A 26737-nucleotide genomic window follows, 5' to 3' on the forward strand; every position below is an offset into this window, starting at 1 on the left:
GAATTTTTTCTGTCTTGTTTGCCCTTTACCTACATTTTAAATGTTTTCTCTCATTCTTTACATTCCAGCTGCAATGAACTAATGCCCTTCCTATTCATGCCCTGTGTTTTCCTACTTCCACACCTTGCTCATGCTGTTTCCTCTACCTGGGCTTTCCTTTCATTTCTACATCTTATTTGCCCTTCCATATTAATCTTAAATGTCACATTGTGCGTGTGTGCAGCCTTTCCTGATCCTTCAGGTGCAAGTCTTTCTGAACTTGCGTAGTATTATTAAAAGAAATTGATTTAAAAGAAATAGTAATAATAACTGACAGCTAACATTCACACAGCCTCTTGCAAAAATGCTTCCACATATAGTAACTCTTTTGAGGCTCACAGATGGTTTATTTCTACTGTTTTGCAGCTGAGGAAACGATGGTTCACAGAGGTTAAGTGACAGGTCTGAGGGTAACAGCGAGAACTGATGTAAATCCTATGACCTTATATTCCATGTTCTTCCCACAAAACAGTGCTATCGTATGATTCTTACCCTTGCTACTATATGTTACAGTTACTTGTATATATGTCATATCTGGTCCACTACTTTGTGCTGTCTTTAAAGGAAAGGAAGGGTTAATGCCTTGTTCTTTGTGACCCTGATATCCCATAGCAGAGTATTATGTATAATAAGGCATTAATAAACATGTATTGAAAGGCTGATGATGAGTAGGAGAGATGTCAGTAAATGCATGTGTGTAGCACAGTGCCTGGCACATTGATGCCTAATAAATATTAGTTGAGTTTAATTGTAAAATGGACCAACCTCCATAGTTAATAAGACGTTAACTCATTTAGTCCTTTCAAGAACTAAAGAAGTAGGTACTCTTTTTATCTCCATTTTACACTCAATGAAACAGGAACAGGAAGGCTAAGTGACTTGCCCAAGGGCACACAGGTGGTAAGTTACAGAGCTGGGTTTTACTCTGACAGGCAGTCAGCTGTAGAATCGACATGCCCTCTTAACCATTATGCCATAATCAGTTGTTCAGGGTATTTTTACACTATTAAGTTCCTCCTAGACTTCTGTCTTAGGTGTGACTCACATGAAGAAAAGCAGAAGCAGCAGAGTTTGTGAAGGTGCTGTAGAGCAGTGGTTCCCAAACTTTAGCCTGCATCAGAAACACCTGGAGAGCTTATTAAAACACATTGCTGGGTCACATCTGCAAGTTCTGATTCAGTAAGTCTGGGGTGGGGCTTGAGAATTTGTATTTTTAACAAGTTCCCAGTAGATACTGCTGCTGCTGGTCTTGGATCAGTTGTGTAGAGTGTAGTAAGAGCATGGACCCTGGAGTTAAGTTATCAGGTTTTTTTTAAACTTGTTTTTTTTCTTCTTTTTAATATTTTATTTATTTTATTTTTAGAGGGGAAGGGAGGGAGAGAGAGAGGGAGAGAAACACCCGTGTGTGGTTGCCTTCTGTGTGCAACCCAGGTCCCCATTGGGGACCTGGCCCGTAACCCAGGCATGTGCCCCAACAGGGAATTGAACTGGCAACCTTGTGGTTCACAGGCCAGAGCTCAATCTACTGAGCCACACAATCCAGGGTTTAAGTTACCAGGGTTTGAATATCAGCTCTGCCATGTACTGTGAACTTTGGCAAGTTCTTAAACCCTTCTGTGCTTCAGTTCTCATCTGTAAAGTGGCTATGTTGATAGCACCTATATCATAGGATTCTTTTTTTTAAAAGATTTTATTTATTTATTTTTAGAGAGGGGGGAAAGGAAGGAGAAAGGGAGGGAAACATCACTGTGTGGTTTCCTCTCATGCGCCCCCCTACTGGGGACCTGGCCTGCAACCCAGGCATATGCCCTGACTGGGACTTGAACAGGCGACCCTTTGGTTTGCAGTCCTCACTCAACCCACTGAGCCACACCAGCCAGGGCCCATAGGATTCTTTTTTTTTTTTAACTCTATTTTTATTGTTGACACTATTACACATATGCCCATTCCCCCACTCCTTTGCCCACCTCCATCCAGCCCTCTGCCAGCTTGCCTCAGTCCACCACCACACTGTTGTCTGTGGGTCATGCACATAATGAGGTCTGTTTGGATAAGGTTCAGCTATTATTATAACAATAAGGATTTGTGCGACATCGTTGTAACCCGGTAGCCAGGGAGAGTGCACTGGAATGTGCATGTGTGAACAATGACTACTTCACTCACTGTACTGGTCAGTGGGAGCAGTAGACACTGTTGAGTGAGCATGTGTGCTGTGTGGCTGTCACATACAAAATGACTGAGCAAGTAGAACAGTGCATCTGCATCAAATTTTGTGTTAAGCTTAAACATTCCTTCATGGAAACTATTCAGATGATTCAGAAGGCCACAGCTATGGGCAGCTGGTGATTGGCAGATTCATCACAACAACATGCCTGCTCTTGCATCGTGTCTCGTGCAGAGATTTTTGGCAAAGCATCAAATCACCCAGATGACTCAGCCCCCCTGTAGCCCAGATTTGGCACATTGCAACTTTTGGCTTTTCCCAAAACTAAAATCACCTTTGGGAAGAGATTTCAGGCCATCAGTGAGATTCAGGAAAATATGATGGGGCAGCTGATGGTGACTGGGAGAACTGTGTGAGGTTCCAAGGTGTCTACTTTGAAGGGGACTGAGGTGTCATTGTCTTATGTACAATGTTTCTTGTATCTTCTATCTTCTTCAATAAATGTCTCATTTTATACTATATGGCTGGATACCTTCTGGATAGACCTTGTATGTTCTTTGGCTAATCCCTTCACCTTCTTTCGTCCAGTTCCCCTCTTCCCCGCCCCTCTGACAGCTGTCAGTCTGTTCCATGTATCCATACTTATGTGTCTGTTTTGTTCTATTTAGGGATTGAATGAAATACTACATGTAAAGTGCTTAGAATGGTGCTTAGTAAACATGCAATGTCAGCTAAAATACTACTGATAGGACATGGTTCCTTCCTTTGTAGATTTTACAGTGTACTTACAAAGACTAGATTTAAATCTGATAAATAACAATTGGTATGAAATCAGATATTGCTTCATGTGGTTCTGACTCTACAGTACCTTAGATGTGAAATGTGTTTATCTTGTGGGGCAGGAGAGGCAGTGGGGCATCAGGAAAAGGAGAGGTACATGGGAGAAGATAATGCAAAGTTACAGTCAGAATTTAGAAAGATTGGGGTTGTCAATAGGGTTTTACACCCAGAGAATAGGAGGGAGGGTGGGATAGGGAGATAGATAACATTGATAGACATTAAGAAAGAGATATTGAGAAAGAGATGCCTGTACTCTTTGTCAAAGAGATAACTAACTCCTTTTCCCATTCCCTTCTTAAAGTTGGAGCTGGTCTGGAGATGAAGTTCCCGGCAGTTTGTTCTTTCTGGGGAACAATGGCTAAGAAGTGGTTTGCCACTGGCTTCTGAAATGGGCTCTGCAGCCTTTGTCCTCCACAGCTGATTCACATACTTTTGATTCTTGCTGAGAAAGGCAGTTGTTAGGTTTGGAAGTTTTCAGATTCCAGAGTCAGCTGGGCAGCTGGCCCTCTGGTAGCTATTTCCCAAACTGTCAGCCCTGTGTCGCCTCATCTCCTGGGGCCCCTTCTTTTTGACTTTGAAGAGATATCCTGTATTTAGTGAACCAGTTAGAGGTTGGAGGCTGTTTGAGGGGGGAATCTCTCTCACCTTAGAGTTTTGGATGGATGGAGTATTTGGGCCCAGGAACAGCATGTATCCTCTTCAAAAATTTTAACCCTTTCTTCATCTGGCATGCTCAGATGAGAGCTTACAGTGCTAAGAATGTACCTCTAGCCCATGGTTAAGGAGCAGTGTTTATTTTTGGGTGTCCTGCAGAAAATATTTGGGAGAAGGAATGGGGAGAAGTTCAGAGAGCTCCATTTATGGTTGAGCAATGCTTGGTATTCCACAGAAGGGACCATATGGACAGTGGGGAAGAATTTTAGCATTCTGAGTGTTCACCTCTTGCTCCCTCCATTCAGGGATTATTAGGGACACCTCATCAGCCATCACAGTGGGACAAGTATTTCTTGGAACTCACATGAGCCTCAGACCCACATCCTAGGCGTCTTCTCTCCCAGTGTGCTGAATCACCACCTAGGAATGACAGTAGCCAGGTTGCTGCCTGGAGCACACTGAATGCTCTTGGCATGGTGCATTATTGACTGGTCTTGGTCTCCTAGACACGACTTGGGCCTCTCCTGTTGGACTGATATAGGCTGGGTCTTAGCTCTCTCCTCCAGCTTGTTCCACAAGGCACTGACCTACTTTTAAGAGACAATTAAGTGTTTGTGAGCAAAAGAAGGTGGTGACCCAAGTGAAGGTGAACCAGAGCTGCATTAAACAAACATTTTGAGTTACTTTTTTTGGTCTTACACAGTAGGGCCCATCTCAGTCCAAATGGGATGACTGACCAGGCTGATGTGGGGGCTAAATTCCAGTTGCTTATCCATATAACCAACCAATTCTTGAATTCTTATTCCTTCTATCAGCGTTCTTTACTATAAGAAATTATTGTTTATAATCTTTGTACCTTTGTCATTTGGGTGAAAGGAGGAGATTTGAAGGAAGTTGGGGCTCTTAGAGTGAATCAGCACTATAAGCCAGCAGTCCCTTTTGGTGGCAATGTTGTAGTGCATTTGTAGCCCCTCTGAGGGGAAACTAACTCTTCTTTTTGTGCAGGCTGGAATGATAGCCTGGATGGGAGCCCAGATCTCTAGGGAACGAGTGAGTAGCAAGTAGAGGTTTTCCTGTCCTTGGATTACAAGAGTTAGATCTGGTTTTTACAGTGAAAGGAAGTGAACACACTTTCCCACCCCCTGGATGTCACTCACCTTATTAGTGGACCCCCATTTCTGCTTTCCTATTGAATGTGATTATTACATTGAATTGTTGTCCTTACTGTTGTACTTCAGCACGGAGGGAAGGTCCAAGTCCTTGAGAAGGACAGTGACTCTCATCCTGCATCAGCTAGCTCCAGGACCCAGAGGGAATTGCTAAAGTAGCAATTAGGCAGTTTCTTAAAGGGTTGTTTTCAGCAACTCCGCACGCATGACAACTCTGATAATCTCCTAGTCAATAAAAGGAATAGTTACTGATATTGTGCCCAGAGATCCAGATCAAATCTTAAATTTCTGGAATGAAAAAGCGTGGGAGAACTCAGTTCTGTCCCTTTCTCATGGGAATGTTGGCCCCATTTGAAGAGCTAGTTTACTTATCAGAGTGTGACTTAGAAGTTAGCATGGCATCAATTTTGGTCTTATAGATAGCTAAGTTTCTTGGGGAAGAGTTTATGAGGTGGCCTACAATTCCTCCTCTCCTAGAAATACCAAAATCTGGGCCCAACCTCCTTTCTTCCACTTCTGTTCCTTTACGCCCACGAAACCTGGTCTCTGCTCATTTCTCAGTCATCCCCTGTATAGTGAGTGTCCTTGCCCTTCCTACCTATTGTATACGACGATACTTGTACTGGCATTCTCGTCCCTTTCTGCCACACCTTTCTTTCTTTTCCCTGAAGTTGGACCCATGTTCGTTTTCTCCACTGAGCTACTGAGTTCTACTGCATAACATTGTGCTGACTGACTCCTCAACATATTTACGAGCTCTGGCTCCAGCTTGACTTTCAACCCTGCCCTGAAATCTTTCTTTTCTCTCCTGGTTGATTCCCATTCCTTTTCCTCACAGTAGCTATTCCAAACTTTCACCACTCTCCTCAAACTTGCTATTCCACTTTATCTTGTAAATTCTCAGCATGTCATTTAGCCTTTTACTTTCCACAGCTCTATCTCTCAGTTTTATCTGTAATCTTCTCTAGTCCTCACCTCATTTGTTATATTTCAGGAGCAGGCTTCTGGGCATGTACATGGTTTGCATTCTTAGTCTCTCCCCACCTAGTGACTCTTTACAGATATGTTCAGGTTTTCTCTATCTTAAGGTGAAAAAATTTTTTGTTTGTTCTTCAGACTAACTTCTTTTTTTCCACCAAAACTATTTTTTTTTTAAATTCTCACCCAGGATATATATTTATTAATTTGAGAGGGAAAGGGAGGAGGGAGAGAGAGACAGAGAGACAGGCGGACATCGATGCAAGAGAGAAACATCTACTGGGTTGCCTCTCATATGTATCCTGACTGGGGAGAGACCCCACAACCTAGGTATGTGCCCTGACTGGGCATCAAACCTGCAACCTTTTTGGTGTACAGGACGATGTTCCAACCAGCTGAGCCACCTGGCCATGGCACCACTAAACCTATTTAATAGCCTTTGTTATATTCCTTTAGTCATCTTGACCCATTGTAGTTTGGCTTTTGTGCCCAGCATCCCAACTGGATTCCCTCTCACTTGTGGCAGCCTACTTGCAGAGTTCAGTATCTCTTTCAGTTCTCATGGTGTTTGACCTTGTCATAGCATTTGACACTATTTGGACATCTTCTCCCCATCTCTCCCCAACCCCCGCTCCAATTCTGTCTGTTCTCCCCGGACCAGTTTACCTACTCTGGTGATTTTATTTATCAAAATCTCTATGAACTTTTCTTTGAGGTTCAGACTTTTATTTTCAGATGACTACTGGCCTTTTCTGCTTTGAATTCTACAGAAATTCTAAGGTAACATATCTAAAACCAAGCTTATCATCATCCCCCCTTCTTTCTTCTGTCCAGGCCTGCTTCTCTTCCTATGTAACCTGTCTCAGATACCAATATCACTATCTACCTGTTTGCCCAAACTAGGAAGTTCATTTTTATTTGTTTGTTTTTTGTTTTCCTTCATTCTACACAACTGATTGGACATTAAGTTCTGTTCGTTCTGGCTCATAGACATCTCAGTAGCCATCCTTTCCCATGCATCCTGGCTGGACCCACTGCCCTATTTTAGATTCCCATCATCTTTGGCTTACTGCCAGCAATCATTTTGTATCTCTTCTTAAAAATTCCAGTGATCACTGCCCTCTGTTTCTTCACAGGGTAAAGTTCAGACTTCTTAGCATGGGCACGAGTCTCAGTTTCATCCCTTGTTTATGCTGTTTTCTATGCCTTAGGTGTTTTTTCTACTTTATCTGCCTCACAGATTCTTGTTCATACTGTAATTTTTTATTCCAGTTCAAAACTAATTAGCTTTATATGGTGTTCCAGCTTTTTTTCTCCTAGCCCAACCAGGAAAACTTTAATTTATCTCCTCATCTGAGTTCTCATGGTACTTTATACATTGCTTTGTAACAGTACTTGTCATATTGTTTTACAATTATCTGTTTAATTCTCTGGCTCTAGATCATGAGTTCAGTGAGGGCACAGTGTACCTCCTTCGTCCTTGTTTCTTTGGTGCTGTAACGGTTGGTCAAATTGTTGGGTTCTATATAAAGTTCTTGCTATCTCCAGAGAAAGGATGTTTAGAAACTCTAAAAGACCTATGCTGCTGTTGGATATTTATTGTGGTAGACCTCTCCTCTATTTATTTCACAAAATATCCATGTTTATTGCATGAAAATTATAAAGTATAAAGTACACAAAACTATAAAATTAAGCCTCACTACAATCCCATTATTTTTGTGTAATTACATTAAAAATTTTGCTGTATTTCAGACTTTTTTTCCCTGTAAATGTATACATGTAAATATGGTACATATTTTATAGAAGTAAACTATAGCTTGTTTTCTTCACTTACCCTATGGTGAAAATCTTTCCATGTCAAAAAATATGTATTCACATAACAGTTTATATTGCCGTCTATGGCCCCTTGTATGGGTGCATTGCACCTGGGCCAGTCCACTGTTGTTGTTGACTTTTAGATAATTTTGCTTTGGTGTTATAAATAATGGGATGAATAGACTTTGTATGTATGTGCATTTGCACACTTAATCATTTCTTTTATATAAATTTCTAAAAGTGAAATTACTGCGTTGAAAGTCATTGAAACTTTAAAAAATTTTAGATACATTTTGCTAAACTACTCTACAAAAGTTGTGTTGTGTGATTGAATTGTTACACTTTATTGAGATTTGTTTTTTGTATGGTGGGTTTTGTGTTTCTGTTGGGAGGTTTTTAACATTGGAATGATTTAATTAAGGCTGTGTTTTATGAAGGTTGATCTGACAGCACATGCAACATGAATTGGATGAGAAGGAGGGGATCTATTTTTTTTAGGCTGTTTTAGCAATCTAGGTGAGAGGCAATGAGGCTTAGACAAGGACAGCTGACTTTGAATAAAGAAGTTGATTGTGAGAGGTATTTGGAAGAACTGATAACACTTGGTAAGTAGGTTGTTTGAAGGATGGTGCCATTACTCAAAGTGGGAAATTAAAAGGAAGCATTGATTTAGTGGGGGGAGATGTGGATTCACTTGTAATAAATTGAGTTCTAGTATCGGTGGCATGCTCAAGTGGAAATGCCCCTCAGGCAGTTGGCACTGCAGAGCAGCAGAAGAGAGGCAGAGCTCAATCTTCTCAGCCTGGTATTCAAAGCTCTCCATAATAATCCTTCCAGCATCCTCGCCAACTACCTCCTCACATCCAAGCCGGATGAGACTGTCTTCCTGGAGATCCTTTACTTATTGCGTCTGCCAAATAGAATCTTACTCATTGTTCACTACTCACCTCAAAGGCCTCTAGGAAACCTTCTCTGATCATCCCTCTGGAAGTTGTTCCTGGTTTCCTAAATGTTAACGGTCATTGTTTTTCTGTATCATTATATTGTACTTTAATATATCTTATTTGTATGTGTGCATTATTTTTTTTTTTTCTATGAGATTGGAAGCTCCTGGAGGTTGAGGACCATATCATAAATTCCATTTCATTTCCCACAGTGCCAGCTTGGTATTTTGCCCATAAGTGTCCAAAATATTTGGTGATATATGGAGTTAATGGAACCAACTTTAACATAGTAGTAATAACACACTGGATTATCATCATTCAACACCTAATACCTGATAAAATGCTAACACTATTTTATGTGTACTTTTCTACTTATTTTTCTTAAAATATACTCAGATGTATTATGGGAGGGGAAGTGGAAAACAAGGGGTGTTAAATGATAATCCTCTTTCATAGCCAAGGTTTGTTTCACCCAGGAATCTTATTTTTCCATTTTAAATTATTTTTATTTCTCAATTACAGTTTACATACATTATTATATTAGTTTCAGGTATATACCTCAGTGATTAGCATTGCATAACTTACTAAATGATCATCTCGATAAATCTTGCACTCATTTGACACCATACATAGTTATTAAAATATTGCCTATATTCCTTATGCTGTATTTTATACCCTCATGGCTATCCTTTCATTTTTTTAAAGATTTTACTTATTTATTTTTAGGAAAAGAGGAAGGGAGGGAAAAAGGGAGAGAAACATCAATGTACCAGAGAAACATCCATTGTTTGCATGCCTCCAACCAGGGACCTGGCCTGCAACCAAGGCATGTACCCTGACTCAAAATCAAACTGGCAACCTTTCTGTTTGCAGGACAAGGCCCAACCCACTAAGCCACACCAGTCAGGGCTCCCCTGACTATTCTGTAACAACCAATCTGTGTTTTTCACCTTTTTCACCCTTCCCCCCAACACCCTGCTCATTTGGCAACCATCAAAATGTTCTTTGTATGAATATGCTTCTGTTCTGCTTGTTCATTTATTTTGTTTGTTTGTTTTAGATTCAGTTGTTGATAGATGTGTATTTATTGCCATTTTCTTGTTCATATTTTTTAATCTTTTTTCTTCTTCTTAAAGAAGACCTTTAACATTTTGTGTAATACTGGTTTGGTGGTAATGAATTCCTTTAGCTTTCTATTATCTGGGAAGCTCTTTATCTGTTCTTCAGTACTAAATGATAACTTTACTGGGTAGAGTAATCTTGGTTAAAGATCCTTACTTTTTATCATTTTGAACATTTCTTGCCAATCCCTTCTGGCCTGCAACGTTTCTGTTAAATCAGCTGAAAGTCTTATGGGAACTCCCTTGTAGGAACTGACTGCTTTTCTCTTGCTGCTTTTTAAGATTCTCTCTTCGTCTTTAACCTTTGGCATTTTAATTATGATGTGTCTTGGTGTGGGCCTCTTTGGGTTCATCTTATTTGGGTCTCTATGAGCTTCCTGGACTTGTATGTCTATTTACCAAGTTAGGGAAGTTTTCTGTCATTATTTTTTTCAAATAGGTTTTTCACTTTCTTGCTCTCTTTCTTCTCCTTCCATCACCCCCATTATGCAAATGTTAGTGTGCTTGAAATTGTCCCAGAGGCTCCTTACACTGTCCTCATTTTTTTGGATTATTTTTTCTTTTTGCTGTTCTGATTGGGTATTTTTTGCTTCCTTATATTCCAAATCACTGATTTGATTCTTGGCTTCATCTACTCTACTGTTGATTCCCTGTAAATTATTCATTTCAGTTAGTGTATCTTTCATTTCTGATTGGTCCTTTTTTATCCTGTTGAGGTTCTCAGTAAGTTCATTGAGCATCCTTATAACCAGTGTTTTGAACTGTGCATCTAATAGATTGCTTGTCTACATTTTGTTTAATTTTTTTTTCTGGAATTTTGTTTTGTTTTTTCATTTAGGACATGTTTCTTTGTCTCTTCATTTTGCCAGCTTCTTTGCATTTGTTTCTATGTATCAGGTAGAGCTGCTGCATCTCCCAGGCTTGGTAGAATGGCCTAACATAGTTGGTGCTCTGTAGGGTCCAATGGCACAAACTCCCTGATTACCCAAGCTGGGCACATGAGATGTACCTCCCATGTGGTCTGTTGAGCCTTGATTACTGTTGGCATGTCAAAGGAGGGATTTACCCCTAGACCAGTCAGCTGCAAGGACTTACTGTGACTACTGACCACTGACTTCATCAGGGCTCTGGTGCCTGCTGAATCTGCCCCTTGAGTGTGTCGCTTGTGGAGGTGGTTGGGTGGTGATCCTTAGATGTGGTCTGAAGCTGTCCACTGCATGTGCTCACTTTGGGTTCTCCTTGGAGGTGTAGGCCAAGGTTAGCCACCATCTGTGTTCTGCTGGGGGCCACCTGGCATGATCTACAAGTGATCTGCAGATGGCTGTTACTCGTGCTGGGCTTAAAGGTGCCTAGGAGAGGCCAAGCTGTGAACCAAGGCCGATTGCTACTAGTGCTGGGGCTGCAGCCACTTAGCCAGAGGTATAGGGCACGCTGAGGCCAGATTGTGTTTGTTTGAGAGATTTTAGGAAAATCTGAAGCATGAGCCAAGAGAAGCTATTGTATGAAAAAGCCACTAGAAACAGCTTGGGTGGACCCGAAAGTAGGGTGGGGTAAGGGCCTCAGGGAATAACCAGGGAGAGGCAAACCCTAGTGAGCCAGGTTGATGGAGTCTCAGATAAGGTGCCTGAGTTCTACTCTGTGGAGGGAGGGCTCATCAAAGGAACAGTGGCCTCAGCCAGCATTGCACTGCACTTCTGTCTGGAGAAAGCTACCGCCTAGCTTTCTGGTACCACACAATTCATTCCTCCCCATAGTCGCTGGTGCTTTTCAAGCTGCTGCCCCAGCACTGGATCTCAGAGGGAGTGAGTCCGAGTAAGTCCTTGTGTGGGGCCCTTTAAAACACACTGGCTGGGGCTCAAGCAGCCTTGTCTCTCTCAGCCTCAATTCCTTCAGGTTTTACAGTCAGAAGTTATGGGGATGTCTCTCTTCCTGGCACTGGAACCTGGGATGGAGAGCCTGGTGTGGAGCTGGGATCCCTTGCTCCTCAGGGGGTACCTCTTCAGCCAAGATATGCCTCCCAATTTTTATCCACCACACATGGGTGTCAGACTGGCCCATTCTGTGTCTCTGCTCCTCCTAACAGTCTCAATGTGGCTTCTTTAATTCTCTAATTGTTGAACTTCCATTCAGCCAGATCTGAATGATGGTTGTTTTGTAGTTTAGTTGTAATTTTGATGTGGTTGTGGGTGTTTAAGATTTATTTATTTATTTATTTATGAAGAGAGAGGGAGAGAAACATCAGTGTGTGGTTGCATTTCACATGCCCCCTACTGGGGGCCTGGTCTGCAACCCAGGCATGTGCCCTAACTGGGAATTGAACAAGCGACCCTTGGTCTGCAGGCCAGCACTCAATCTACTGAGCTATACCAGCCAGGGCTCCCTGAAGATTCTTAAGAGTGGTATATACCTGCCTTTTAGCTTCCAAGTCCCTTTACTCTCCTGAAATAGCTGTTGTCAAGGTCACTAATCAACTCATAATTGCCAAATGCAGTGTTAATTTTTTTAATCTTGTTTGACCTTTCTGTGGTACTTGCCACTACTATGAAACTCTATCCTCCTTGAAAGTTTCTCCTTTACTAACTTTTTGTGACCTTACCCTTCTCTGATTTTCTTTCTTCATTTACAGGTTTAGCTTCCTTAAATAGAGGATTTAAGGATTTTGTTTTTGGCCTCTACATAATTTTCTTGAGTGACCATATTTATACTTATGGCTTCAATTCCTGGGCCAGATCTCTCTCTTGAGCTCCAGACACTTATCTATGAGCACTGGAGGACTTCTTTTGGATGTTGTATCTTTTATACAGCATGTTCTAAACTGAACCCTTCTTCTGCACCCCAGGAAACCTGCTTTTCTCTCTCCTGTTCCTTACTTTATTTAAGGCACCAACTTCTACCCAGTCACACAAGTGCCCTGAGACTCTTCCTTCTCTTGTTCCTACCACCCCCACCCTTACTCAGATAACAGTGATTAAATATTGTATAATTCTACTTCAATTGTCCCTTCCTTTTTTTCCCATCCCAAATACAACTTTATTAGTTCAGATCTACCGTTTCTCAGCATATAACCATAACAGTGTCCTAACTGGTCCTCCTGTCTCCATCTTGCTTCCCTCCTTTTGACTACTGCTAGAATACTCTTTCTAAACTTAAAATTTGATCATAAAGAATAGTCACTTCCAAGCTTAAACCTTTCAATGGCTTTCCATTATCTTTAGGTTGAAATGTTTTCTTTAGCATGGCATGCAAAACTTTTATGTCCTGCCATCATTCTTCCAGAATTGAGAGTACCCTATACTCTATCCATATTGAACTATTTTAAGTTCCTTAAAATAGTTTCTATGTTGTTTCCTCTGTCTACAACACTGCTGTCCCCATCAATCCAATTCTCTCTAGCTCTGAAGTCCCAGTTCCAGCTTCATCCCCTTCTGGAAGCCTTTCCTAGGCTTCCATCCTTCCTTGTTTCTGCTCACCTTTGTCAGCATCAGCTGCACTATATATTGTGTGCTGGGTCACTTGCTTGTTTCCCGCACTAGATTGTAAGCTGCTTGAGAAAGAGATGCTGCGCTCCTATCAGTGTTCTACAGATTTGGCACAGGGCAGGCATATAGGGTAGGCTTGTTGAATGCATGAACAATTTGTGAGAAGGGCATGTAGTCAGTGGCAGTGCTAGGATCAGAATTCAGAACCTCAAGTTTTCGGCTTTTAAGCTTTCATTTATTTTTTTGACTAGGTAACAAACTCACGTAATTGGGTATTCAAAAGGTACAAAAAGATATACAGTGAAAAATCTGTGTTTTTACTCCATCCATCCTTTACCCTTCCCTGAAGACAATTGATATTATCAGTTTCTTGTGCTTATTTCCATAGATGATATGTGCATTTATTCATTCATATATCTTATGAATTAAAAAATTAATTCAGCAAATATTTATTGAGTACCTAGTATGTGCCAGATAGTATATGAGACTCTGGGAACAAAATAGATTTAAAAATTCCTATCTTTATGGAACCTAAATTCTGTATTTTCTTCCTCCTCTCTTTAATCATATAAATGAGCCTTGGCTGGTGTGGCTCAATGGATTGAGTGCTGGACTCTGAAGCAAACGGTTGCTGGTTTGATTCGCAGTCGGGGCTCATGCCTGGGCTGTGGGCCTGGTCCCTGGTTTGGGGTGTGCAAATGGCAACCACACGTTGATGTCTGTCGCCCTGTCTTTCTCCTTCCCTTCCCCTCTGTCTAAAAATAAATGAAATCTTTAAAAAATAATATATATATGTGTGTGTGTGTGTGTAAATGAGAGCTAACATACTCCCTGTTCTGATCTTTTTTAAATCTTAGAGATTCATCCATATCAGTCCATAAATACCTCTTTCTTTCCTTCATGCCTATTATTCTGTTATATGAATATACTGCCATTTATTTAGCCTATTGATGGGCAGTTACGGTGTTGCCAGTCTTTTGTCATTACAAAATGCTGTAATAAAAAACTTTGTTGTACACTTGCCACTTTGCATGTGTATATCTTTAGGGAAAATTCTAGGTGTGGAATTGCTGGATGAAAGGGTATCCGTACTTCTAGATTTGATGGATAGTTTCATCTATTGCTTTAAATTTTTATCATGGATATTTTAAGCATATAGATAATACTATAGCAGATATATAGGTACCCTATTACTCATTAAACAGTGTTGACACCCTCATTGAGGTTCTACTTTAACAATGTGATGTCCTTCTACAGAATGTTACCTTTGACTCAAGAGTAGTAAGTTTCTTAGAACCCATACCCTGCCATCTTGGTGTCCCCACTATGCAGTCTATCTTGAACTTTTTTTTAAAAAAGTAACCTCATTGTTGGCAAAAACAGCTTCACAAGAAAATTCCATTATGCTATTTTTAGTGTCTAGAATCTGAGTTCTCCAAAATATTTATTTTGCCTCCTTCCTCTTCTCAGAGCAACAAAGGAATGCCACCAGAAGTTGGAGGCCTGACATTTTGGACACTTGTTTTATTTTTTGATGGAGTATATATAGTCCAGGTGAATTGAACCAGCAAACACCACCCCCACCCCCAGTTTGTCAGAATAACTAAATGTGGCTATCCTTAGCAAGCACCTTCTTTTAACTGACTTGGAGGTGCAGCTGTGTCCTTTGCCTAGGCCTGGATGGAGTTAGTGAAAGAAAATGTTTTGGTGGAGTGGGGGAAGCTATTGATTTCTATTACACGTGATACCTATATCTGTTTCAGTATGCTTTTGTTGAAATAAATTTCCTTCTCTCTTACCTCTCTTTGAAAGGTCTGTAACCTTGGTCCAGTGGTAGGTGACTCTTGCCTCTGATCTTTTATTTAGGTGCTCAGCATGCCCAGCAGTGAGGCATTTACATTATCCTGTGATTTTATAAACTTAGAGGAGAACCTTAGTTTCAGGTAGGGCTAGAGCAGATTCACCCTAAGAACAGGAATTTTTGCCTTCTCTCCCAATTGCTCAGTCCTTTTACCTTGTTTGGTCTTATAGTATTACATAACCGTTGTAGGGAGGAGAGGATTCATAGGATTCACTCGTTTCTCCATGGACTACACAGCCAAAAAGAAAAGGATCAAGGAGAGAGCTGATTGGAGGAGGGTCAGTGACCTAAAGCATGAGTTCTTTTTAAGCTTGTTGTCAGGGCCTTTGGTGTAGGTCTGATCCACACAAAGTATCTCCCCAGGCCTGAGGTGAGCACAGAGTGGGCAAAACTCCTTGGACACTTGTCAAACCCACACTTAGTTTCCGGTAAAGCCTCCCTTGGTCTTGCCATTTCAGTCCTCCTCCTAAGCATATGAGGTCTGACTTCTTTTGTCTTCTGTTCCTCAGCCCTGCTGAGAGAGTTTTGGCCCTGGGGACAACCCTTTCTTCAGATGGCAAACTCATTTTCTCTCTAGCGGACCAGAGGGACAAGGTGTAATTCAACTCCACTCTCCATTAGACACTGCTGCCAGGAGGAAACAATGCAGAAAGTGATCTTTGTTGTTCCCTGAATAGGGCCACGAACCTGGCACCTGCTTTTGTTGCTGGCTTCTTAAGTCACTGGAGACATTTTTGCTGTCTTCCTGGGTCATCAGCTGCTTTGGGGTAACAGTGACAACTGGCTGTAGGGTGTCAGTTCTGCCTCAAAGAAAGTGGATGTATTTGTATGAGGAGAGTTACCTTTCATGTCTCTAAGCCTCCTGTCTTCAGGGCTGGTCTAGAGAATGAGCAGTTGGTTGTCAGCTGTGCCCTCACCACTCATGACCTTTCTCTGAATCTGAGGAGACAGATTCATTCCTTTTTCATCCTGCTCTCTGATTAGACTGCGTTCTGTGTTCGCAGCACCTAGGTCAGTGCCTCGTGCATGGTTAGAATGCAACACATGTATGTGGAATTAATTGGGAGAGGTCCTTAAATTGACTGTCCAGATTTCGTTTCACTGAGCCCTGATATGAGGGGCTGTGGACAACCTTTGTTTTTAGGAGAAAGATTGTTTCAAAGGAATTATAGAAGGTATTGATTTCTAGATGGTTTGGGGAACTGTGGGAACTCCAGGATAGGACTTACTCTCTATTATGAGTTTAGAACTTTCTCCTCAGTTATTAACTTTCTACTGGCAGACTTGCCCTCCTGCTTTAGGAGTAATATCCTGAACCTGACTCAGGCCTTTTCTTCACCTGGGATTCCTGAGCCCACACCAGGGCAGGGCAGGGCAGGGCAGGGCAGGGATTGCTTTTTAAATGTCTTTGTCATTATAGCGTCAGAGCCCTAAGGACCACACTTCATACACTGTAGTCTGGATTCCTGATCTGCCTGCATTCAGTCAAGTTCCACTCAGCTCTTAGGTGTTTCTGCCTCAGTAAAGGCTGTTGGAGACAGCAGAGCTTTTTTCCCCCTTTGTCAGCAGCTGGCTAGAGAGTGCCTATTAGACTGCCAGGTCCTAAGCCTTTCACATTTATCTGTTTCTGTCTGGAATTTAGGGCAGAATCTCTCTTACCACCGGAGGTTACATTCACTGTTCACCATTCACTGGGACCTGTTTTATTGGAGGATAAAAAATGAACAGCCCTCCCCCCCACAAAAGCATATACACATATTATACTACGGTGCTTTGGAATGCTCTGATTCTGGGGAGGGGTCCATTGTCTGCAAGAATACAACTGGAGTCCAGGCCACTGCACACCCCCCCCTTCTCAAGAGCCTCAAGTTGGAACCATCACTCACTTCATAATTCCAAACATCCTTGTTTTTGTTTAATTTTTATCAGATATGGTGAAACACAAAGGAAATGACAAGCTAACATGTGTTGTCTTTTAAATGCACTTAGTTCAAGTGGCTATTTTAAATGTCAGTTGTTCCTGCTATTAGATTCCTTCTGTCTGGGCCTATTTTCCTCCCTGGGGTGGTAGAAGTCTCTGATAGAATTTTACAGTGGCATTAAAGCAGGAGAACCCAGGTCTTTTCTGGCCAATTAATCATTCCTTTACACCTTGTTCTTTTCAGTACTTATATTTGGATTTCACTATGTTAATTGCTTTCAGAACAGGACACAAAAGGAGTCTTAGAGATTAATTCAGAGGTTCTTTATCTGTGGTTTATTGACCCCCTCTTCACTTGTAAACAAAAGTTTGTAGATTGGTGAACATGTGCTTTTTTCTTTTTACTGAGAAAAATAACTTTATTTTGCTTGGGAGAGTGGGCAGGTATCTAATCTCAGAATTTCTGGAATTGCTTCTTGGTGCCAGCAGCCTTGGTGACCTTGAGCATGTTGAAGCACACAGTCTTGCTCAGGGGCTAGTACTCATCCATTGTGACAGTGTTGCTGATACGGACATCTCTCAAGCAAGGGGACAGATGCAGTGACATATTCCTGTGGTGCTACTCAAAGCAGTTTTATTTTCAGATGAAGTAGTCTCAGCAGATGACAGTGGTCCTCTGCGTCTTCCTCTTGGTCACCACGCAGATGCACCCTCGAATGGAGACGTGACGGGTAAAGGGGCATTTCTTATCAATGTAGGTGCCCTCAATGGCCTCCTTGGGTGTCTTGAAACCCAGACTGATGTTCTTGTAGTGTCGAGGTAGCTCCTCTTTGCCAGTGTCTCCAAGCAGGACCCTCTTCTTATTCTGAAAGGTGGTGGGCTGCTTTTGGTAGGCATGCTCCACCTGCATGTCTGTCATCCTCGCAGCTGCCTGAAGAAAAGAAAGCTGCTGGTGATGTCTGGTTTTCCTTATCAACTTAACTGGTATGGGCCTTTTTATAGGGAGAGTATACTTACTTTTCATCAGCTTCTCACTGGAGTTTGTGACCTAAAAAAGTTAAGAACTAGCAGTTTATAGGGATTTTGGGCTCCTGCTCACAGAGTTAGTTAGTGGCCAAGTTGGATCTTGAGATAGATTCTGGGCTCCAGGTATCAACTCTACAACTAAAGTTCTTTCCACTCTACCGTTATTCATACTTTCTGGAGAAATAGTGAAATAATGCCAGGAAACACACATATATGATCTGAACTGCTATTTAATATTTGCCTTTCTCATCTGCAGCCTTATTTCATGCCAAGTACCTGGTCCCTTGAACTTGGTGACCTCAGAAATACTGTGCTTCTCACAGTAATATATTATAGAATGTATATATTTAAATTTTTTTTTATTTATTTTAGAGAAAGGAAGGAGGCAAGGAGGGAGGGAGGGGAAGAGGGGAGAAAGAGACATTAATCTGTTGCTTCACCCATGTATGCATTCATTTGTTGGTTCTTCCATGTGCCCTGTCCTGGGATTGAACCCACAACCTTGGCGTATCGGGATGACACTCTAACCAACTGAGCTACCTAACCAGGGGGAATGTATACATTTTTTTTTTTTAAAGATGTTAGCTTTCTTTTTTTTTAATACTTTTCCTATGTTTGTTTTGTTTTTTTAAGATTTTATTTATTTATTTTTAGAGAGGGAAGGGAGGGAGAAAGAGAGAGAGAGAGAGAGAGAGAGAAACATCAATGTGCGGTTGCTGGGGGCCGTGGCCTGCAACCCAGGCATGTGCCCTGACTGGGAATCTAACCTGCGATGCTTTGGTTCACAGCCCGCGCTGAATCCACTGCACTATGCCAGCCAGGGCGGAATGTATAAATTTTTTTAAACTGTATTCCACTACTAACTGTCTAACTACTAAACTGTCTCACTTAGGCTCTGTAAGCATTAAACTCCCTTTTGACCTTTTAATCTTATCCATTAAATTGTTCTTTGAGAAAATACAATTATGTATTATGTATCCCCTGTGACTCCTAATACTCAGATCTTCACACAGTGACTGGCTACCTTGTTGGTGCTGTTGATTGGCTAATAGCATTTTAATTTTTCCCCTCTCTGTTTCCATAGCAGTTGCTAATGTTATGCCTGATCTTTTTAAAAGCACACTCCTTTTTCTTTTTGTTCTCACAGTGCTACTTATACAGTTTCTCCACCTGCATCTAACTTGAATAATTGGGAGTTTTGTGGAATGTTATATTTTGCACCCTGAGTTCTACCCCAAGGCACTGAACAGCAGCCTACATGGCAGGTTGCTCTGAAAAACTTCAGACCTGAGGGAGGGATAACTCTCTTAAGAGGGGTTAATCAGTGGAGTCTGACTTGGTTGGTGCTCATGGTTTTCTAGGATGCCAAGGTAATATGAGCCAGAGTACCAAGCGCAGGTTTGGGAAAACATAAGTTCTTTCCATGTTTTCTCATTGGCTTGATGTGTGACTTTTGGACAGGTTGCTTAACCTCTGTTTTTCCACCTGTAAATAAAAATTTACAATTATTTTCATAAAACATTCTTTTTTTAAAAAAAGACTATTTTTAGAGAGAGGGGAAGGGAAGGAGAAAGAGAGGGAGAGAAACATCAATGTGTGGTTGCGTTTTATGCACCCCCCCTACTGGGCATCTGGCCCACAACCCAGGCATGTGCCCTGACTGGGAATCAAACTGGCAACCCTTTGGTTCGCAGGCCCATGCTCAATCCACTGAGCTACACTAGCTAGGGCCATAAAAACATTCTTAAAGGTGAATATAATAATGCAGGTAAACCACTTACACCAAAAATGCTATAGAAATTTCAGAGTTTTTTTCTCTGGATATAATCTGTGTAGCTTATCCTGAAAGCCTGTAACTCTTGGGAGGTGTCATTTTAAAAAATTACACTTTAAAAAGAAAAATACTCACCTGAAATATGTGTATTGATTTTAAAGAGAGAGCAAGGGAGGGACAGAGGGAGGGAAGGAAGGAGGGAAAGAAGGAGATAAAGATGGGGGGGGGATGTGAGAGAGAGACACCAATTGGTTGCGTCCCATATGTTCCCTGACTGGGGATCGAACCCACAGCCTAGATATGTGCCCTGGCCAAGCATTGAGCCAGCAACCTTTTGGTGTACAGGACAACACTCCAATCAACTGAGCCACTGTCTAGGGCGAGGATGGCATCTTTCTGAGAGTATAATAGAGTAGAATGAATTTTTTTCCACTTCCCTAAGTACATTTTTAATATTAAACTATGACTTTTATGATGAATATTACATTATTACATATATGCATATATTTACATTCTGGTGCCAGAGACCTTAGGTTGCGCTATAACAAACTAAGCTAAAAATAGAAAATAATTGCTATGAATTAAATAAAGTTCTGCAATTTTTCTTAAGATTTATGTCATCTCCTGTAACTTGTACTTGCACACTGGCAGTTTCAATAACAAAATTATATACATAAACTATAGTAAATTTTATTTTCAAAATAAAATGCATTCTTTGAGTCAAACATTTGGATTTAGACTATAGTTAAACTAAGTAGTATATTCTGAGAAATGCCCTAAAAATTATAAACTCAAATGTATTTTGTCAGTCTTTAAAGGAAATGTGTGTCACCGTGGAGTAGAATGAAACTTGAAGCAGCTACTGCAACCATTAAAGCACAGCAGAAACAAATCAGCTGTGTGAAATAGTACCCTGCAGTGGGGAGCAGGTGGGTGGCATGTGGGCTGTATTTTCCCCTTAGTTATCTATGGAGAAGCTCCTGCCTCCCTGAAACGTGCTTTTAGCACTTAGGGAGTGGGTTTAACAGTTTCTGCTTCTCTCCTCTCTCTGCCTTGGACTGTTGGAACGTGCAGTGTCTTCATCTGTGTGTGGCTGTATTCCTGTCTGTAAACATGACTGCTGTAAGGAGAGTGCAGACTTGGTTGTTTATTTTATAAAACCTGTCCCATTGCCATGTGATATTTGCTTAAGAGCTCCTGTTGTGATGACATTCTTGTGTTGAGTGCAGCCGTTTAAAGGTTTCATTCTCAGATGTTAAATGAGCCCCCAACTGCTCTCCTGAAAAGCATTTGTCTTTCTCCCTAGTGTTTAAACCAGAGGAGCAGTAATCCCAGTGGAACCTGGGCTGGGGTCTAGATAGAAGGTGACAGATGAGGTGGCAGATGATCCTCGGGGGCTGTTGTGGTCTATAGTCTCATTTGCGCAAGGGAGGGGCTGGCCTCTCCTGGGGAGGTATTTCCGCTCACTGTAGCAAATGAGGGCGTGCAAAGGGCTGTATTGTAATGAGCTTCTCTGGTGACGTCACTTGTAAATGTGGTCAAAGTCCAGTTCTTGGGGGCTAGGAGACGCGGTAGGAGAGATCAGTTGGTTTGCACACTCTCACTTCTCAGCTGTCATTGTGCCATGGTGCCTGCTTCCAGCCACTGAACCAACACAGCTGGGCCGGGCCATGAATGCTTACAAGTACCAGAAGTTCCTGGAGGGACTCAACAACCTTAGAGGTATTACAAGCCATCTGGCTCCCTACTTTTTGTCCTTGCTGATTGTGTGAACGCTTACTGTGGTGTGTGTTGTATGGGATCTTTACTTTCCATCAATCCCTTAGGGGCTTAGAAAGCCCTTTTATTCTGAGCTGGCCATATTTGTGTGTGTGTGTGTGTGTGTGTGTGTGTGTGTGTGCAGGTAGGAGGGAATCCTCTCATCTGCTTCAGCAACAGTCTGTTCTCTTGTTGAAGGGACAGTGAAGACATGTCTTCTGCTGTTTTGAGCTCAGGAGAGCTCAGGGCACTTCCTGGGCAATGGAGGTGGAGGGCTCTTGTCATTCGGCCCTACAGTCTCACTTAGGTGTAGCTGGGTTTCTTGGGTCAGGTTTTCTACTTGCCTGTGTCTACAATGAGTCACAGTCCCATCTGGAGAGAGCAGGGAGTCACGAGTGGTTGTGGGGGGAGGAGTAATGCAGACTGATAGGCTGGAGATGCCATTGTAAAAGGTAAGTGAGTGAAGTTAAAGGAGGAAACTTTTTAATTAAAATATTTAAAGGAAATAAATAGTCTTTGCTTTGCATGTTTGGAAAACTCTTCACTAACCTTAAATGAGAAAAATGCTTTCAGATGTGACAATGCAGGACTCTTGGCTATTAAAGAGGAAAATAAATTTTTTTTATTTCCCCTTCTCTAATTAATAGGTAGTTTTATTTTCATCTACTTAGGAAGGTACTCAAACCATCCCTCTTTGATTAGCAGTCAGGATTCTAGACCCAGAGCAGTCAGGGTGTGGAGAGAATATGAGGAGGTAGGGAAAAGAAGAGGGTGAAGTGGGCTTCTCCTGGATTGAGAAGAATGGCAAGAGGTCTGGACTCCCACCCTACCAGGGTCTGTAGATATTTTTCTTTCTTTCATCGTCTGTTAGAGAACTATTTCTAAGAGGTTATATTCTTGAAGAGCTTGTGTACTACAAAGGGACATGCAACTGTAAAGTATTGTTCTGGCGATCCCTAACTTTCCTTTTCCTTTTCTTGCCCCATCCCATAGAAACTCCTTCCTTCCTTCCTTCCTTCCTTCCCTTCCTTCCTTTCCTTTCTTTCCTTCCTTTCGTTTTTTTTTCTTTCTTTCTTTCTTTCTTCTTCTAGAACTCCTGACAGCTAGAGCCAACCCCCTTTAAGTTCAGGGCTCTGTAAGCTCATCATGCATCAGACAGGTCTTAGCAAGAGTGAGCGACATTGACTGTTGCTTCCCTGTCAAAGGAAGTTTTGAGGGGGCAGAGAGTCTTGACTTCTTTTTCTAGACTCATGGGGAAGACCTGGGAGATGGGGGACAGAAACCAGTGGTGCTTCTCAGTGATTCTTCCAGCTTTGGGGTCTTGTTGGGAGATAAAGATTGGTGCAAGAATGTATCCTTGTCCCATACGAGGGCCCCTTTTCTTGCTCTATTTTGTGTCTTATAGGGATTCTTCTATATTCCTGGGCACAATGCCCAACCAACAGTAGGAGCCCTTTACCTTCTAAGTTTAAAAAACACATGGAGAGCCCTGACTGGTGTGGTTCAGTGGGTTGAGTATTACCCTGCAAACCAAAAGGTCGCTGGTTTGATTCCTGGTCAGGGCATGTGCCTAGGTTGCAGGCTAGGTCCCCACTTGGGGGTGTACAAGAGGCAGCTGATCAATGTTTCTTTTCCTTTCTTTCTCCCTACTTTCCCCTCTCTCTAAAATAAGTAAATAAATAAATAAAATCTTTAAAAAATCCACATGGAAGGATTATCAAACTTAATTAACCTGGATACTCCCTCAGTAGAAGAAAAATCTCAGAGTAGAAATCCCAGGCCTCTGCTTGGATACTGAGCTCCTTAGTATAGTTTTACTCCCTACTACCTCTAGCATCATTCTTCTGATAGAAGGCCAGAGCTTTTTGAAGATGGACAAGTGGTGAATAGAAACTGTAGGAGATTTACTTATTCATAGGATTGGGGAATATGACTTTTCCTTTTGGTTCCCCTTTATGTCAGGGTTTAGGTGAGCAGTTAGCCACACTAGGATGGCCACAGCCTACGTGGATCAGGTTTTGCAGTGACCTATGTAGATTTCTGAGGTTCTCAGGGGACCACACCATTCATAATTATGTTCTCCTCTGCTGTGTGTGCTTCAGGAACAAAGAGCAGGTACGACTGGTGGCAGGGCCCTCTTCATATTCCTCCCATAAAACATCCATGAAGCAGGAATCCTTTTTTATTCCCTAAATAGGAGTTGTTTGGTTTGCAGTTTCCTTTAACTCTCCTGGCGTTCTTGGTGGGGCTAATGGAACAGAATAGCTCTTGATTTGATCCTCTCAGGGGTCTAGAGGTTTAAAATTGCGCCCCACAAAGGGTTATTTCTGGTTTTGGAAGAGGGTATTTAAACCAGCTTGGCAATCATTAGTTTTCTCAGCCCACCTATAAGGACTCCACCCCCCTTCTTCTTGCCCTGTCTATACCAGGAATGAATAACAGCCTAGATGTAGTATCATGAGGAGTGTTCCATATGGGGTTGAAATCATAGAAGAGAAAAGGCCACAGCAGGAGCAGTTTTCACTCCATTCTTCCCACCCCAGACACTAGGGCTCTCTGCCATGTTATTTTGGTCTTATACTTCTAAGATGAACTCAGAAGTGCTTAATTGCTATACGCTTTAAACAAGAGGATATTTACACTTAGTGTAGTGATGATATGTGGTCAGAATTCACCAAATGTTAGTTCTACCTCTTCTTTCCTTGTTCCTCTCAGAAACTTGTTTGAATCACAGCGAGACCTGTGCCTGCTTTGGTCCAAGATGAACTGGATCAGGTCACCTTCTGACTGGGGAGTAGTAGTAGCCCTAGTCACTTATCTACCTGTTTGATCCAGTTCTTACTTGATCTCACCATAGGACAGTTATGATGGTGAGACTGGAAGACACCAGCATTAGTGATATTAGTAATACTGATAAACACCCAGCAAATGTTAGTTATGGACAAGGCATTGTTCTAAGCACTTTACTTGCTTTAATCCCTGTAGCTCTTACAGTACTCCCATACCATCAGGGGTGTCAAACTTATTTTCACTGGGGGCTACATCAGCCTCGAGGTTGCCTTCAAAGGGCCAAATGTAATTTTAGAACTATATAAAAGTAACTACTCATTAACAGTTAAGTAAGAGCTCGGTGCTGCCGCCAGGTAGAAACAAGGTGCCAGGCCAGATACAACAAGGTGGAGGGCTGGATTCGGCTCACGGGCGTTGTGTTTGCCACCTGTGTATAGATAGTTTACAGTGGTATACCCAAGGCTTGGCTGGCCTAAGAACGGTTTCATCTGTCCTGCTAAGGATATGATAGTTCCTAGGAGTATAGCAGCCAAAAGGCTGTTTTGTGCTGCTCTCTGATGCTGGGGACCGTATGAATTAGGGGAAAATACCTATGGCTGACCAAGTGTATGTATTGAACACACTGGGACACCTTCCTGTCTGAAGAATAGCAGTATGATGCTTTGCACTGAGGGCAATAGATCTTTTCTCTCCACACTAGTCTTCTTGAACTGTGTCCTGTTTTTTAATCCTTCATTTGCTTATATATACTGTATAATAGTCTTTATGGCATAAAACATATACATGTACTATGTGGCAGTTTGTCATGTTCACCCAAAGAAAGCATCTGATTAACTTTCTTCTTTCTCAGAAACTAAATCTTTTCCAGGTGGGAAAGTTCCTGGAAACAGGGCATGTGGTTCTTTGGTTTAGTCCTTAAAATCATTTCTGGCATGTTGCTGTTGGTCTTAGACAAGTGTTCTGCCCTGGGCTGCCAGGCGGACAATTACATACAAACCATTGTCTTTGTCAGACTCTCCTGCTAATTTCACCTACTATGTCCCTTGATTGTGGTGAACAGCTGCTTCCCTTCATCTCACCTGTATCTTTGTGTGTTCCAGAGAGGCTGATGGGAAGAGGTAATTGGCTCCCCTCTTCATTTAGTTACTGACTCTGCTTTTCTTGACATTGTTCAGCTTTCAGCCATTCCTCTATCTAGTGAGTAATTTTTGAAGGGAGCCCAGTGGAAGAAGGGAGACATTGTAGAAGTCTTTGAAGTTCTAGTCCCCAGTTTCTTGTGACTCTTTGGTGCTTTGATGCCAGAATTACAGTGTAATATATTCTATTGCTGCTGCTTCTTCTGGAAGGCTTTAACTTTTATTTCTCAAGCCTGCCAAAAGCCATAACCATTGAGTGGTTTCTGCTTAGATGGGCCTCTCCTGTGGGTATAACAGGTTGAACTATTCGCCCAAGTCTGTTATTTGGCAGAGCCCAGGCCTCTGCTGTGACTGATAGTTGTGGAGGATTAATTAGGGAGGCAGAAAGGTAGATGAGGGAGAGTGATGAGAAAGTGGTTCTCTAGCCTTTGATAAGAAAAACTTGTGATAGATCTGTGAAATAATGGCTTGTTTTTTAAAAATAAATACACCCCAACATACCCATATACTTTCACGCTTCTCTTCCTTCGCACATGTGCTCTGCCTAGAATAATCAAATTTCTTCCTCTTTATCCTTTAGTCACAGAGGTGTCCAACCTTTTGGCATCTCTGGGCCACACTGGAAGAAGAGTTGTCTTGGGCTACACATTAAATACACAAATACTAATGAAACTTGATGAGCAAAAAAAGGTTTTAAGTAAATTTATGATTTTGTGTTGGGCAGCCTTCATAGCCATCCTGGGCCACATACGGCCTGCAGGCTGTGGGTTGGACACCCCTGCCTGGCTCAATCTCACTTGCCCTCCCATAGTTATGTTTTGTTTTGTTGCACTCCTAGGTAGAATTACTCTTTTTTACTCATCTGCATTGCCATAGCACTTTAAACATACTAATTTTTATTTATTTATTTATTTTTTTTGAGAGAGAGAAACATCAATGTGTGTTTGCCTCTCACACAGCCCCTACTTGGGACCTGGTCCACAAGCCAGGCTTGTGCCTCAACTGGGAATCGAACCAGCGATCCCCTGGTTCACAGGCCAGTGCTCAATCTACTGAGCCACACCAGACAGGGCTAAACATACTAATTTTAGAGCATATCACATTATGTTATAGTTATTAAACATTTAATTTTCTACTAGTCTTTATTTCTTGGGCCAAGTTTTCTGTCTCACTTTTCTCATATGTAAATTAGGGGTGATAGAATTTATCTCACTAGATGTTGTGAGAATTAAATGAGATAGCAAATGTAACATCTTGCAGAGAGTAAG

At 41.8% G+C, this 26737-nt stretch overlaps 1 protein-coding gene and 1 pseudogene across 21 annotated transcripts in view; one reads left to right on the forward strand and one right to left on the reverse strand.

Moving 5' to 3' along the window:
• MACF1 (microtubule actin crosslinking factor 1) overlaps positions 1 to 26737 on the forward strand; it is a 325507-nt gene that overhangs the window by 43068 nt on the left and 255702 nt on the right. Inside the window, exon 1 of one of the 21 annotated variants that reach the window (XM_045859458.1) lies at positions 21387 to 21507. The exons of the other annotated variants lie outside the window; for them this stretch is intronic. Within the exon in view, the coding sequence (XP_045715414.1) occupies positions 21456 to 21507 (52 nt within the window). The 5' untranslated portion in view covers positions 21387 to 21455. Of the gene's footprint in view, positions 1 to 21386; positions 21508 to 26737 lie in introns of those variants that run through there. 21 annotated transcript variants of the gene reach the window in all.
• Positions 17440 to 17904, reverse strand: LOC123832021 (annotated as a pseudogene).

The sequence above is a fragment of the Phyllostomus hastatus genome, unplaced genomic scaffold (genome assembly GCF_019186645.2).
Source record: "Phyllostomus hastatus isolate PE091 unplaced genomic scaffold, TTU_PhHast_1.1 phas_scaffold_182, whole genome shotgun sequence".
Taxonomy (NCBI): domain Eukaryota; kingdom Metazoa; phylum Chordata; class Mammalia; order Chiroptera; family Phyllostomidae; genus Phyllostomus; species Phyllostomus hastatus.